Source organism: Salvelinus sp. IW2-2015, linkage group LG32 (assembly GCF_002910315.2).
Source record: "Salvelinus sp. IW2-2015 linkage group LG32, ASM291031v2, whole genome shotgun sequence".
Lineage (NCBI taxonomy): Eukaryota > Metazoa > Chordata > Actinopteri > Salmoniformes > Salmonidae > Salvelinus > Salvelinus sp. IW2-2015.
This window is the reverse complement of record NC_036871.1, coordinates 30,267,107-30,282,945: the sequence shown is the minus strand read 5'-3', so window position 1 is coordinate 30,282,945 and position 15,839 is coordinate 30,267,107. Positions and strand designations below refer to the sequence as shown.

The following is a 15,839-nucleotide window of genomic DNA, read 5'->3' as shown; positions in this document are numbered from 1 at the left end:
TGGAGAAAGAGGTCAGTGAGTGTTAAAGACAAACCATCTTGAGAAAGAGGTCAGTCAAGTGTTAAAGACAAACCATCTTGGAGAAAGAGGTCAGTGAGTGTTAAAGACAAACCATCTGGGAGAAAGAGGTCAGTGAGTGTTAAAGACAAACCAACTGGGAGAAAGAGGTCAAACCATCTGGGAGAAAGAGGTCAGTGAGTGTTAAAGACAAACCATCTGGGAGAAAGAGGTCAGTGAGTGTTAAAGGCAAACCATCTGGGAGACTGGATATATAAGGCACAACAATACAGTGGAGGCTGCTGAGGGGAGGACGGCTCATAATAATGGCTGGAATGGAGCATATGGAATGGCATCAAACCACGTGTTTGATGTATTTGATATCATTCCACGCCAGGCATTACCACAAGCCCCTCCTCCCAAACTAAGGTGCCACCAATCTCCTGTGCAACAATAACTACCTTCCTTCAAAACAGGCAGTTGGAGTGTAGTCCACTTGAAAGAGTATTGATYTTCCTCTCTGTCCACAGCTGAAGAATGCGAAGGCAACAGCAGATCCAGGAGAAATTTAAAGTTACAGCAAGGTGAGTCCTAACCTCTCATATCAGGTTCAATTGTGTTCAGGGTAGGCTGCCATAAACTACAACCACATGCCATAGATCAGCCATACTCAACAGACAGACTGTGGTCTGGATCTGGACCCAGAACGGGGTCAATACGGACTGTGTAAAAAAAAAAGAAATGGATTCCTTTTTCCTAAGAAACAGTTGCAACACATCCACATTCTCAAAATAGCATAAAAAATAAAACCCTACTGTACCTATTTGTCTTTAGCCAAGCACTCTGTGAGGAGAGTAGAAATGGTAATAACTTCACTGATACACATGATATCCTCTTCCTCCTCTGTTCTGCAACCAAAGACAATTTGCAGAGCCATTAGATTCCAGCATAATGAGATAACGACCGATATGACAAATGTTTTCTATCACTCCTGTCCCCATAGAGTCTGCTCTGTGTACAGAAACACACACACACACACAGCTCTGTGTACAGCAACACAAAACATCTCTGGCTCGGCGGCCATTTAGATCACTTTGACCAGGCTGACCTTCTGTCAACAATTGTCTGCACATGCTATTAATTGGGCCATTAACTTGTCAGCCCCTGACAGTGTTACTCTAATCACTTGTTTGTTTTAGGTCCAAAAAATAAGTGAGGAAGACTGAGGGTGATAAGATTGCAATATATTGTTGCTATGGTTTTAGTCAGAGTAACACTTCCTATGAATACCCTCTTCATAATGCATTAGAAGAAGCACATGCATGCCTCTATTTAACTAAAGGCTTATGCATGTCAATTGTAGTTAACTATTTATATAGTCTATCAAATTAATTATGTCTTCTGTATTTTCGTTAATCATGCAAATTACATTAGAATACGTAACTTCATATAGAAAAATTGAAAAGGGACCCTTTGTAATTTCTTATCTGGTGACCTGAGAGGATGCATGAGAATGTACACCAATGGTCCTCCCTACTGATGACGTCAGATATCCCTTCGGTTTCTCTCGCTTTCCTTCGAACGTCTCGTACTGTTGAGAAATACAGGAGGAGAAGGAGCTGTCAAACTTACAAGTAAAGAAAAGTCCTTCAGTTGACGCCACCTCACAGTTTTAATGTAAAGTTAGTTGGATTTTATGCATAATTAGTATGGACTGACACGTTTTCATACATTCGGGGAGGAAGAATGAAGACGAGTTTAACAAATACCATGGCTACACAGTTTCAAATCTGGATCATTTTCACCTCTTTGGTCTCCTATTCTTTGCCGGAAAAGAAAGGTAAGATAAAGAAATATCTTGTGCTTATATTCGCCTATTTTAGTGAAATGTTTTGGAATCCTGGTTATATTTCTTTAGATTATCAACGAAAGTAAAGGCATTTCACTACCGCGAGCGTAAAACACTTTCAAGATTTAGAAACTCCAGACAACCAGCATGGGAAAGAATCCAGTAACCTTAGTGAAGAAGTCTTGCTGGTTATTACTTGTCTGGGACTATGTAGCCCACTTGTAAAAAATAGTTCACTCAAGGTATATTATGATTGCCTACATTTATAGAAAGTTCGATGATAGACTTTCATAGTAGGTACTGTTTGAGGTGCCAAGGAACACAAACATGGACCAATAGACCACTACAGCGCAACTACGGTACGCATCCCATGCGAAACGAATAACTTATGCTGCATTCATAACCAAGTGGGAAGGTGGTATTTACCACATACGAATTCGAAAAATCCACTTGAAAMCCCCTCCAACTGGTAATTACTAGGTATATCATCCCTGAGCTCCGACTTCGCCCACATGCTGACCTCTGACGTCACCTACTAAGGAKATGACATCAGTAACAGCATTTTCATCAGTTAAATGCAACAACATTATTTATAAAAAGCAATCTATTCATATGTTTTTTGAACACTAATATCTTTACAAGCATGRACTTTTAGTGTATGGTTGATGCAGCTTGTTGGCCAATGAGTTCAACGCATGTGAATGCATCCAACTGGTCTTTACAACTTGACAACTGGTAATTACCACCTTCCCGCTTGGTTAGGAATGCAGCATTAGGCAACGCACCAGAATATTCTAGCCATTGATGATGCCCTGGAAAGGGAGGAGAGTTGTTTTTCAATGACTTCCACTGTATCACATTTTACATTGTAACATATACTACATGACCAAAAGTATGTGGACACCCYCTTGTCGAACATCTCATTCCAAAATCATGGGTATTAATATGGAGTTAATCCCTCCTTTGCTGCTTATAACAGCCTCCATTCTTCTGGGAAGGCTTTCCACTAGATGTTGGAACATTGCTGTGGGGACTTGTTTACATTCAGCCACAAAAGCATTAGTGAGGTTGGGCACTGATGTTGGGCAGTTAGGCCTGGCTCACGGTTGGTGTTCCAATTCCTCCCAAAGGTGTTCAATGGGGTTGAGGTCAGGGCTCTGTGCAGGCCAGTCAAGTTCTTCCACACCGATCTCAACAAACCATATCTGTATGGACCTCGCTCTGTGCATGGGGGCATTGTCATGCTGAAACTATAAAGGGCCTTCCCCAAACTGTTGCCACAAAGTTGGAAGCACAGAATTGTCTAGAATGTCAGTGTATGCTGTATGTAGCATTAAGAATTCCCTTCACTTGAATTAAGGTGCCTAGCCCGAACCATGAAAAACATTCCCAGACCATTATTCCTCCTCCACCAAACTTTACAGTTAGCACTATGCATTGGGGCAGCTAGGGTTCTCCTGGCATCCGCCAAACGCAGATTCGTCCGTCGGACTGCCAGATGGGGAAGCGTGATTCATCACTCCAGAGAGTGCGTTTCCACTGCTCCAGAGTCCAATGGTGGCAAGCTTTACACCACTCCAGCCGACGCTTGGCATTGCGCATGGTGATCTTAGGCTTGTGTGTGGCTGCTCGGTCATGGAAACCCGTTTCATGAAGCTCCCTAAGAACAGTTATTGTGCTGCCGTTGCTTCCAGAGGCAGTTTGGAACTCGGTGGTGAGTGTTGCAACCGAGGACAGACGATTTTTACATGCTTCAGCACCCGACGCCCCCGATCTGTGAGCTTGTGTGGCCTACCACTTAGCAGCTGAGCCGTTGCAGCTCCTAGACGTTTCCACTTCACAATAACAGCACTTACAGTTGACCGGSGCAGCTCTACCAGGGCATACATTTGACGAACTGACTTGTTTGACGAACTGACATCCTATGACGGTGCCACGTTGAAAGTAACTGAGCTCTTCAGTAAGACCATTCTACTGCCAATGTTTGTCTATGGAGATTACATGGCTGTGTGCTCGACTTTGTACACCTGCCAGCAACAGGTGTGGCTGAAATWGCCAAATCCACTCATTTGAAGGGGTGTCCACATACTTTTGTATATATAGTGAATGTTGGAGAACAATTTTTGGTGCATACTTAATTGACCAGTGTTTTATTTTGTTTGAGTATGCCAGTATGCCACTCACTTTACCTGCTGGATGATTTGTGTATTAGCTTTGAGAAACTCCAGGTGGTGATTGTTCCGCTTTACTTGGTCAGTTGCCATTGTCCTCTCTTCTCTCCTGTTCTTTGGGACTTCACATTTTATACTTGACGTTAACATAGTTTTCTTATCTTGGGGTGTTTTTTGCTCTCCCTACTATGTACTTTTGACACCTCAAATGCATTTAAACCAGGAGCCAATAAGACTAACATCCAGTGAATTACATGTRATCCCTCAGCTGACAAGAAGGCAAATTGATTATTTTATGGTGGCAATATCTTGMAAAAAATCTTTATTGAGATCAAAACATTTATGTTTCATTTGAGTCATGTTGGGTAGCTTGCGGATGTTGTTGTTTAGAGCCATTTACAATAAGTGCACTCAAACTAGGAGGCCAAAAACATGGTTCCTGACTAGCTCCAATTGCAACGTGTTTCATCAGCTGGTTCTATTAAGTTTAGGGCTGGGAATTGTCAGGAACCTCACGGTATGATATTATCACGACACTTGGGTGCCGATACAATATGCATTGAGATTCTATTTGTATTGCGATTCGATACTGTGATTTWWWAAAAATATTTTTATTTATTTAACTTGATGTTTTAAACATATTGCTCACCATATGGCTGCCTCAGAGCGACAAGAYAACATGAGAAAACGAGTTTTGATCAGTCAGGGAAATAAAAGTGCTAAAAACAAATTGGCTCCTTATTTAAAAAGAAGATGGAGAACAAGCTATGGAGGAAAAACACTTTTTGTGCAGGTACCCCCCCATCACTAATTAAGATACYATCCTTTCCCAGTCCTAGCCGGTGTTCACAGAATCATAACAAGGCAGGCATGTTTGTGAGCCAAAAGACAGATTTCCTAAATATTTCAGAGCAGCTAAACAAACCGGACAGCGCACATTGGCCCCCTGTTGTGAAAGGACCCTAAATAAGGCTTTTAGAGAGCCAATAAAAAGAGAGAGAAGCAAAGAAATAGTCACTGGACTGGAGAATTTGTCTTTTTAAGTTTCAGTACATAGAACATATGTTTAGAAAGATGGTGTTACATAGAATTTCACAGTCCTGCCGTATGGTTTAAGAGGACGAAGGCAAACATGTTTTTGTTTGGCCACGGGCTGTGACAGATGTTTCTTTTACTCGCAACTTTTTCATGACACACACTCACAGTTCGCAAAATATTCAAGCCAGAATGAACATGGTGCGAAATTACAGTATGTTATAGTCTGTTAATTTTACATAATTCTCCTCATTTTGGCTGATGTCAAAACAACAATCTGAAACGTTTCAGTATGTCTTATAAAAGTAGCTGAGAGGTTCAGATTGCTGAGTGTTTGTGGTTACACATAAAGTGATGAGTTACTCAGTAAATAGAGAAGATGTCAAGAATGTCACAATATGTTAATGAGGTTCAGGTTGTGCCTTGTCTTTCCCATTCAACTCATCTTTTGAAAAGTACTCTAAACTAGTGGATTTTTCTAGAATTCAAGAGACTATTCTTTCTCTCCTGGGGCTAAATGTCAGTGTTGAACTGGTGGGAGAAAAACACTAACAAACCTCCACAGTACTGTTCTTCCTAAATTAGTGACAACTAGAGCTGAAAGTCCTGCCTGAGTTTGCACTGGGGATCTGAAAATATTTAGTAGATGTGGTTATCCTGTATGCATGGGGATGACATCAAGGCGAGGCAGTGGGCTAATGTGCTCCCTATCCCCTCTTTGAGATGAATGGGAGATTTGACAATGCATTTAGCAACAATTACCCATCTCCCACAGGAAGGGGGCCATGTCAATTATTTTTATTTATTTATTATTTTATTGAACCTTTATTTAAACTAGGCAAGTCAGTTAAGAACAAATTCTTATTTACAATGACGGCCTACCCCGGCTTAACCCTRCCCTAACCAGGACGACGCTGTGCCAATGGTGCGCTGCCCTATGGGACTCCCGATCACGGCCGGWTGTGATACAGCCCGGGATCGAACCAGGGTCTGTAGTGACACCTCTAGCATTAGAACGCTGTGCCACTCGGGAGGCCAAAGCGTTCTGCCAGTCCTACTGTGAAAGCCTGGGCCCAGCACCCCATTTAGTGCTGCTGGTGGTGGGATTTAGGTAGAACTAGTGTTGAGAGATCTTCCCATGTTTATTTCTGCAAGTTGGTMCTAACCTGGTCCCAGATCTGMTTGCACTGTCTTGCCAACGCCATTGCTGTCATTGTCATGCCAAACAGACTACGTTGGCGCAGAGTTTCCCCTAGATAGTTTTTCACTGGCGGGGTCCCTAAATCAATAACCATGGACTTTAGTCAAGGGCCTGCCTACAATATTTGGTAAAAAAAAGTTCATCTGAGAGCTCATCTGATGTTTCTTCCTGCACGCCATTGGTATCAATGATGATAAACTGTTATCTTCTGAGAGGACGCTAATATAACCCAGATAATTATCCTCATCATCCACCCAGAAGCAATCACTCCAGCAATTATACATTACTGGGCTCGAATGCATTTCAGTCAATGTGTCTTCCAGTGGATCTCTATTTGGAGAACTCGGAGATGGTTGAGATGGTTCTTGTTGCAGTCACCCCAAAATTCCTGTTTTCGAAGGTAGAGATGACACATCGAATTTGCAAATAGATGGCTGACATATTTTTCTTATTGCAGGCAGTCCTAAAAATTCCTCCCATCTTTTCGATGTGTCATCATATCACATGTCTCCCCATGCCAAGCTGTCAGAGAGAGAAGAGAGATAGAGTAGGAAGAGGTCCCCTCAGGTCCTTCCTATCTGTCTCTGTGAGTCTAGAGATAATAAAAGATTACCTGTGACAGATCAGTCTAATCATAGGGACATGTTCGCCGCTAAATCCTTAATCCCCATCACAACACCAGGCTGCCTGCAAAGCAAGGGCTGGCCTGCGTGGGCACAATCTACCAAGCCCGCTTATATCAATATGCTGCAATATTCTGCTATTCCCAGTTAGATGACTGGAGCTCTTGTATGATGGTAGGTCTGGGTGACTGAGAGCATGTAAGATGTGTAGGTATATGTCCAGTGAAAGTGCCACAGCCAAACTGCTATCTTTTAATGAAGCTGTGTGAATAGTATCGTATATTCAGACTCATATCTCCCCTATTCTTGTATGAGAGAATATTACATATTGGCACAGCAGMTGCTGGAGGTCAAAGATTATGTTCAGGTCTGACCTGATGAAGAACTAAGGGATAAAATAMTGTCAATAAAGCATAGATTGCATTGTGCTTACTATTCTTTTTTACCTTTGGCCTTCTTGCACACCTTAATTATCATACCTCAGTGCCACTGTACCATACCAGAAACCTTATCTTCCATAACACTTAATGTTCTCTGTCGGATTCCAACCAACAACATCTCTCTAGTCTCTCCATCCATCATCTATTGTTTTCCATAATTTCAGAAAAACATTTTATTTTCATTAAGGTAGGATCAGATTGATATTGCCGTTGTCAGCATTAGTGAAATATAGGTTACAATACTTCAGTAACCCTAGAATCTCAGCTTGGCTGTTCAGTAGAATCTAGGGGGTGCTTGCCTGGTTATTGTAGCCTCTCTAACAGACRTGGGTTCAAACAGTATTGGTTTTCTTTCAAATACTTTTGAGTGTTTGATTGAGCCCTGCTTAGAGAGCCAGAAGTGAGGGGGTTGCACTTTTGGGACTAACCCATTGTTTCCATTGCGCCAGGGCAAGCTCAGTCAAGGGCAGGTAAAGTGTTTGAAAGAAAACAAACACTATTTGAACCCAAGCGTGTTCTCTGACCTTCCCAGATTTCTCATCTGCTCAAGCCATTGTTGTGGATATGGCTTCTGGAGCATGGCCATGAGAGCTAACTGCGGGCTGGCAGCTGGGGGAAAACTCACTCTGTTTCTGCTACTCTCTTTGATAAACTAATCTACCTCAGAGTGGCAGAGAAAGATTACATTTGGAGTACAGTTTCACAGAGGGACAATGGTGTTTCTGTAGATTGCAGGTATCCAGGAAGCAACACCTATAGATCTGCTGAGCATTGTGATCTATGGCCAACACGAGCAAGGGCACCAAGCTGTGGTTCACAATCAACAGCCTCTATGCAAAGGAGATYTGTCGTGCTGCATGAGGCAAATGGTGGTCACACCAGATACTGACTGGTTTTCTGATCCACACCCCTACCTTTTTTAAAAGTTACCTGTGACCAACCGATGCATATCTGTATTCCCAGTCGTGTGAAATCTATAGATTGTCCTAATGAATTTATTTAAATTGTCTGATTTCCTAATATGAACTGTAACTCAGTAAAATCTTTAAAATGTTTGCATGTTGCATTTATATTTTTGTTCTGTGTACAGTATGTAGAATATTGTTGGCCTGTTGGAAACTACAATTCCCTACAGTTCTGGCTTGATCTGATCTATCTCTAGAGAAACTACGCAATGTGTGCATTGAGCTCACCCKAAAAAAGGTAAATTGGCTGTTTAAAAAAAAAAAACAGGATATTCGGCTAATCGCTCAGCACTATCATAAGCTGAAGCTATAGGAGCCCATTGTTATTCTTGAGTTCCGTTATGTCATTAGGACACCATTAATACCAGCGTGTTATCATTAATGTGGCTTCTATTCATGTTTGCTGTCATGGAAATGAATCAATGTGTCATGATAAGCAGTTCTTGTGCTGTTAGGCATACCAGATGGTCAATAGTGATGGAAAGTATTGAACAGTCCCTATCTCACACAGACAGACACACTTACAGTTGATTATCAATAAACACACTGTTTGTATCCCTAGGTAGACTACTGTGTCATCACCAATGCAGAATCCTGAAGATATGCATGGGAAAAGTGACTTTGTCTGCATGTAGTTACTCATTGAGCTTATTTCTTTGTTTGTGGTAACAGAGTCATGGAGTTCTTTTTTAGCCTTTCCATGATCCAGTGGGTCACCTGTGGCTGTGTGAGAGGCTCCAGTGGAAAGAGACGCATGAATTTAGTCTGGAAAAAACAGCTAAAGGTCCTGCTGCTATCTTACCATCTCAACAGGTGCAGCCAATCTGGTGTACCAGGAAAACAGCCCACTGTTCACTTGAGTTCTTCGACCCCCCCCCGTTATCTACAGCAGTTTCTTCTCTAAGCGTGAATGGTATCCATGCTGTCACAACGCACATCATTTGTATTAGAGGTCGACCGATTAATCGGAATGGCCGATTAATTAGGGCCGATTTCAAGTTTTCATAACAATCGTAATCAGCATTTTGACACCGATTATGGCCGTTACATTGCACTCCACGAGGAGACTCGGTGGCAGGCTGACTACATTTTACGCGAGTGCAACATTTGCTAAGTTAGCGACAAAACTTGCTACAGCTTGACATAGCACTAGGCAACTTGATATACTTTATACTTCAACCAATAAATCACAGAGCATACAATTCTTATAACCTGAAAAATAATAATACATCACTTATAAGAAATTCTTTACCAATCTCCTACGCATTAAGTTTTCTTTTTCAAGTACAGAGTCGGTTTCAAATCCGAGGACTCACAAACTATTAAACCATGGCTAGTTTGTAGTTTTCGGTAACACACATTCGCCTGTCTACTTCAGCGCTTTCGGCGCGTTAAGTACGATGACATGTCCATATAAGTTAATACTATTAGAGCCTTGACTCATGGAATGTGTATCATAAATCTATTATTCACATCGAGATCATCAGCCATCACTAAATGGTAACCACATCTGCCAAAGTTTCGGGTAGAACTTTGACCCTTCTCTTCAAACAACCAGCCTGCATGAAATCCCGCCTCTTCGCACATTTTCAGAAAAAAATTCTGCTGAATAAAAATACCAGACTCACTGCACCCTAGTCTGCCGTCATGCTTTTCAAAGTCGAAGTCGGATTCAAATCTCTCGAGAGGGACTACGCAATGTTACCTATAGCTCTAATCATAGAGCATCATCAGAGTACACAACATTCTGCGTAATGTCAATTCTATATCACGAGCTTTCGGTAAAAACACACGTACAGTAAGATAAAGCAGATTCATTTATTTCATTTTTTCTCAAAACACACCTAATGCTAATATTTAGTTAAATACTTGATTTTGACCACTAAACCAAAGTTAGGACACACAATCATGTGCGAGACGATGCAAATTCTCTTCTTCCTTCATAACTCACGTGGCTGACATTGTCAAATTGCGGGAATCAGTATCATTCAGGATTGAATTACGTTACAGCGCAGATTACGTCAATTTGTACTCAAGTGCAAGCAACAGTTAGGGTATATGCAGCAGTTTGAGCCGCCTGGCTCGTAGCGAACTGTGTGAAGACCATTTCTTCCTAACAAAGGACCACGTTTTTTTCTAAGAGCGTAATTCATATCAAATTGCTGTTTTAACCGCTTTGTTCGGCACCACATTTTACAGAAAAAAATGTCTGCATAGTAGAAATATGTATTCTTCCCACTATAACCTTTGTTTCTGACTTTTTCAAGAATACGCAAAGTCGATATATTTACAAATCGGGGACTACCAATCTTAACTAGAGCTACTGTTTTGTAACGTGACGCTCATGTGCCACTGTTCTTTCTATGAACTTCACGGCGAGATATATATAACATCGTCAGTATAGTTAACGGAGGTATGTAATCCTCAGTATATGGAACACTATGGTCTCTCAGCAAGTTTTTACTACCATGGTACCACATTAGATAAAATGACGGAACGGTTCCGTATTTCAGCTAAAGCAATAAACATTTTTTTTTTCGAAACCTATTTATATTTCAACTTTATCCCCAAGAGCTCAACTGCTTTTCTTGACCCCTTTTCCGCAATCATTTTCATCAGGAAAAATATTATCTATCTACTATAATATTATTAATTTCCTACGTAGCTTTCTGCTATTTCAAGTACAGAGTCGGATTTCAAAATGGGAAATACCAATCTGTAACTAGAGCTATTTTCGTAAGCCACATCTTCGATCTCTGTCTTATCTGCTAGGTGCTTTTCGATGTATAAACATTGTCAGAAGTTAACAGTTTAATTCAGTTATGGAACCACTTATGTTACCAGCAAGTTTTTACTTAATGAGTATGACCTATACATTGTGTATTCTAAACTTTCCCAAATACAAATCTGTCTTGTATGAGGAACACCGCGCTTCTGCCAACATTTGACTTGAAGCAGAAAACACAAGTGGTCTTGCTATGGTGTTAGAGAATCTTCCCGCTATCTTGTTGCTTTTCACACAAGCTAACGGAAGCAGATGTCAAATCAGGTACTCCACCAATAAGCTATGTATTCACTAGAGCTAATTTTTTCGTAACCCATCGCCTTCTTTCAGGCTTCGGTAAAACAATGTAGAGTTAGCAGATTCATTCATTTCCATAACAACTATACAAAATCTAGGCGACACACTTATATACCAAATCCTCAGACAAAATCGGTTTTGATTCATAATCCTTCTCTCCTCTACTTCTGCTTGTCAATGTCGTTGAGAAACCAGCAGTACTAGCTCAGCTAATGAACGTACGTTACATGCCAGCATGTTTTTACGTACTTAATGCGATACCAACGTTTTTTTTCACAAACTTTCCAAACAAACTGACTGTGTGGACCCTTTCTCCGATTGCGGCTGTCAACAATTTTTATCACAGGGAAAAAGAATAATGTTCTAGATATACTAATCAACTCACACACCATTTTCCCCAGCAGGAGTCGTCTTTTAGCGAGTACACACTAAGTCGGATTTATCAAACTATAGGGACTAACCCAATTGTAACAGAAGGTAGCCATATTATTACGAATAATCCCACACACGCCTGATGCTTCAATACGATGGACTATCGGTAAAACATGTCAGAAGTTAGCAGATTCATTCATTCTCGAACACTATAATTTATGTACACAAAACTAAGACACAAAGTAGACAAAAATGTTTTGGATCAAAATCCTTCCCTCTAACTATGTATCAATTCTGTCACAGAGTACGCTCGAGTAAAATCAAGTACGTATATCAGAAAAACCTTACGTTACATGAGCAGATTTATCTTCTTATACTCAATGTTATCAGAGGAATATTTGAAGATCACCTGTGTTTATTATTTCCTAAACTTTCCAAACAGGGACCTGTCTCTACCTTACACGCTTTATGCAAACTATTTTCTACCAGAAAGAACATTCTGGTCATTAAGATAAAACATAAGCGATACCCCCAAGAAGCCTGTACCTGCTTCAAGCGTACGTATATACACGAGTGAGGTCTACAAATCGGACTATATTGACCAACTTTCTGACACCCACGCTATTTTTCGTAACTCTCTCCACTATAACACGGCGCTCGTTTCTTTCAGGCTCGTAAATATCGTTTTTTTTGCATTATTCCATGTATACAGAAAAGTATAAAGTCTAATTCAGTATTGGAAACACTATGTATCTACTAGCTAGTTTTAACTATATGGTACCTAATCTATATTTTTCAAATCTGAGACCCTCAAACAATGCGATTGACAGCATCACACACTTTTCGCAACATTTTACAGAAAAATAAATATTGAATATCTATATAAAATCTTCTTCATAGATACCTGTATTAATGCATTATCACAAAGTACAGAGTCGAGATATATGAGATATAAGTCGGTGAATTACCAATCTGTCACTAGAGCTATTATCTGGTAAGCCCATACGCCTGTCATCAAGGCTTCTCTGGTAAAACAACATGTACAGTAGAGGTAACACGTATAATTTCCGTATAGTGTAACACAACATAATTAGGTAACATAGTGCACAGTTATTTACTAATGGTAATCATAACAATTATATTTTTATCAAACTTTCCAAACAAACTTGCTGTTTTGACCCCTTTCGCAACATTTTACCAGAAATAAAATGTTTACTGCTTATATCATATATATATACTATATAATATATAAAAATTCATCCACCCCAACTATTGTCTAGCTTATCAAAGTACGAAGTTATCAGATTTTTCAAATCGGGAACTTAACCAAATCTGTAACTAGAGCTATTATTCGTAAACCCCAGTACGTCATGTTACTTTCGGTCTTACTGAGGTAAAACATGTTCAGTAAAGTTAGCAGATTCATTCATTTCCACAAACTATAGTATTTTGACCAACTAAACAAAGTTATTAGAACAAAAATGTTTATGGATCAAATTCACTTTCACTCTACATTAATCTGTACTTATTACAAATGCGGAAACAGTTAGATTCCGAATGAGAACTATAAACGAGTATTCACGCAGTTTTGACTAATGGAACAACGTTTTTTCAAACTTTCCCAAACAACTGCTGTTGTGACCCCTTTCGGCAATCATTTTAACAGAAAAAAATTCTGCTTACCTGAAAAATTTTCCCCTACTCTGTCTGCTTTTCAATATACAAAAGTCGGATTTCAAATTGGAGACTAAAACCAAATCTGTAACTAGAGCTATTTCTGCCTAACTACATTATCCGCACTGTCCTTCCAGGCTAGCGGTAAATACATGCTTCAGAAATTATGTCAGATTCATTCATTTCCCGAAACAACTATAATTTTGACCCACTAACAACTAAAAAGTTAGACCAAAAATATTCTGGGATGAAATCCCTTCTCTCTACTTCTGCCTTGCAATGCGGAAACAAGTTAATTCAGTATGGAACTTACGTTTACAGTAGTTTAATAAATGGTACCACGTTCTTTTCAAAACTTTCCCAAACAACTGCTGTTGTAACCCTTTCCGCAACCTTTTAAGGAAACAAAATTGTCTGCTATTATAAAAATCTTCCCCTACTGTCTGCTTTATTTCACAGAAGTACAAGTCGAGGATTCAAATCGGGACTACAAGTATATTCTAGTATACTCAGAGCTATTTTCATAACACCATCTCTCCATCAGCCTGTCCATCAGGCTTCGTAAAACATGTCAGAAGTTAACAGTTAATACTCAGACTAACAATCGGAGAGAGAGTGATTACGGAAAGGAAGACAGAGTTTAAGGTAATGAGTAGCCATAACCCCCATACCGATTATTGGAGGACCAAAAAAAGCCGATAGGATTAATCGGCCGATTTTTATATATATAATATTTAAACCATTTTTATTCAAACCTTTCCAAAACTAACTGCTGTTCATTTATGGACCCTATTTATCGGCAAACAATTATTTTATTATAACAGAAAAAATGTTCATGTCTATAATATAAAAATCTTACCCCTATCACTGTCGACTTATTTTACAAGTACAATAGTACGGTAATTTAAATTATGGGATATACCAATCTGTAACTAGTATATATAGCTATTTTATTCGTAAATACTCACCAATCGCCTGTCTTTCAGGCTTCTGAGTAAAACTTAGTCAATGAAAATATTAGTCACATATATAATGATCATTCATTCAATACATAACTAAATAATAGTTTGACGAAACCACACATATAAACCCAGAAAAGTAGTTAGACCAACTTATATTTTATTATATTGTGTAAACTCTTATACATCTCATAACCATATATATCTTATCTTGTCAAACGAGCGTGCATCATAAAAATCAAGATATGATTTCACGATGATTCAAATATCTTTACGAGTTTAAGCAGTTTTTATAAGTCAGGAAAACGAAGTTGTTGGAAGAAGAAAGTAAAAGTGCAACTATTTGTCTTCTCAATAAGCGATTACAGCCTATACTTTTAAAAGTTCCTTCACTCTAAAACTAGCATGAGCATTTGGAACACGCCTAACGACTCATATTGAATAAGCAACGAATGAGAAGAGTAGGTATTCATCTCTATTATAAACATGATTCCCTATCCCAAGTACTGATCTTTCCAAGTCACAAAGTGCGGATTAATACAGAAGGTACTACCTTTAGGTGATATAGCTTGTTAACTAGATTGCATTTTTACGTAGCCACACTATTCGTCTTCTGTTTTCTAGAGCTTCGGTAAAAACACTCGATCATAAGTTATGTATTGCTATGCATCAATATCACTTTTCCTGAAAACAACTCATATTATAGTGTTTAGATCGCACCTTATATAGGCACTAATAGTATTGCCAGCCTAATCTCGGGAGTTGAGTAGAGCACTTGAAGGCGAGAGAACGAGTAACCAAAGTTAGACTAAAAATGTTTTGGAGGCAGAGAGTCCTCCATCACGCGACTCATATCGCCCGGACAAGAACAGCTGGCGGAAAGACTATGTTTGATCTTCGACGAAAGAAACATTGAGACGATTAACACAGTGCTGTTAGTGATATTAATCGTTTATACGCCATGCGCTGCCTACCACCGCTCAGCAGACTGCTCTGATCAAATCTAAAACATAGACTTAATTATCCAGTATTTTTCCAAAACTTTCACCAAACACATCGTACGTTGGTGGAAACCCTTTCGCAACATCATCAAGACAAGAGTAAAACGAGAGCCTAGGGTCCATGTTCTAATATTATGGTAAATAATACATTACCCTTAACCAGAAACCTAAGTACTTCAATATCCATGTTCGCGCAATCAGAATATATTCAATATTTCGTGAGATTCTTTATCACGATTCTGTAACACATTAAGAGCTAATCTCGTTCGTTCTCGAGGAGCTATTTTATCTAATGGGTGGCATCCCTAAGTAAATATTGCTGTTACATTGCACAACCTTCAACGTTATGTCATAATTATGTACAATTCCGGCAAATGAATTACGGTCTTTGTTAGGAAGAAATTGGTCTTCACACAGTTTCGCTACGAGCCAGGCGGCTCAAACTGCTGCATATACCCTAACTGTGCTTG

At 39.6% G+C, this 15,839-nt stretch overlaps 1 protein-coding gene across 1 annotated transcript in view; it reads left to right on the top strand.

Annotated features, from left to right (window-relative positions):
• Nucleotides 1-1,607: 1,607 nt before the first annotated feature.
• Nucleotides 1,608-15,839, top strand: part of LOC111956947 (epidermal growth factor receptor-like) — a 117,848-nt gene continuing 103,616 nt past the window's right edge. Inside the window, exon 1 of the mRNA XM_023977659.2 lies at nucleotides 1,608-1,837. Coding sequence (XP_023833427.1) covers nucleotides 1,744-1,837 — 94 coding nt within the window. The 5' untranslated portion in view covers nucleotides 1,608-1,743. The remainder of the gene's footprint in view (nucleotides 1,838-15,839) is intronic.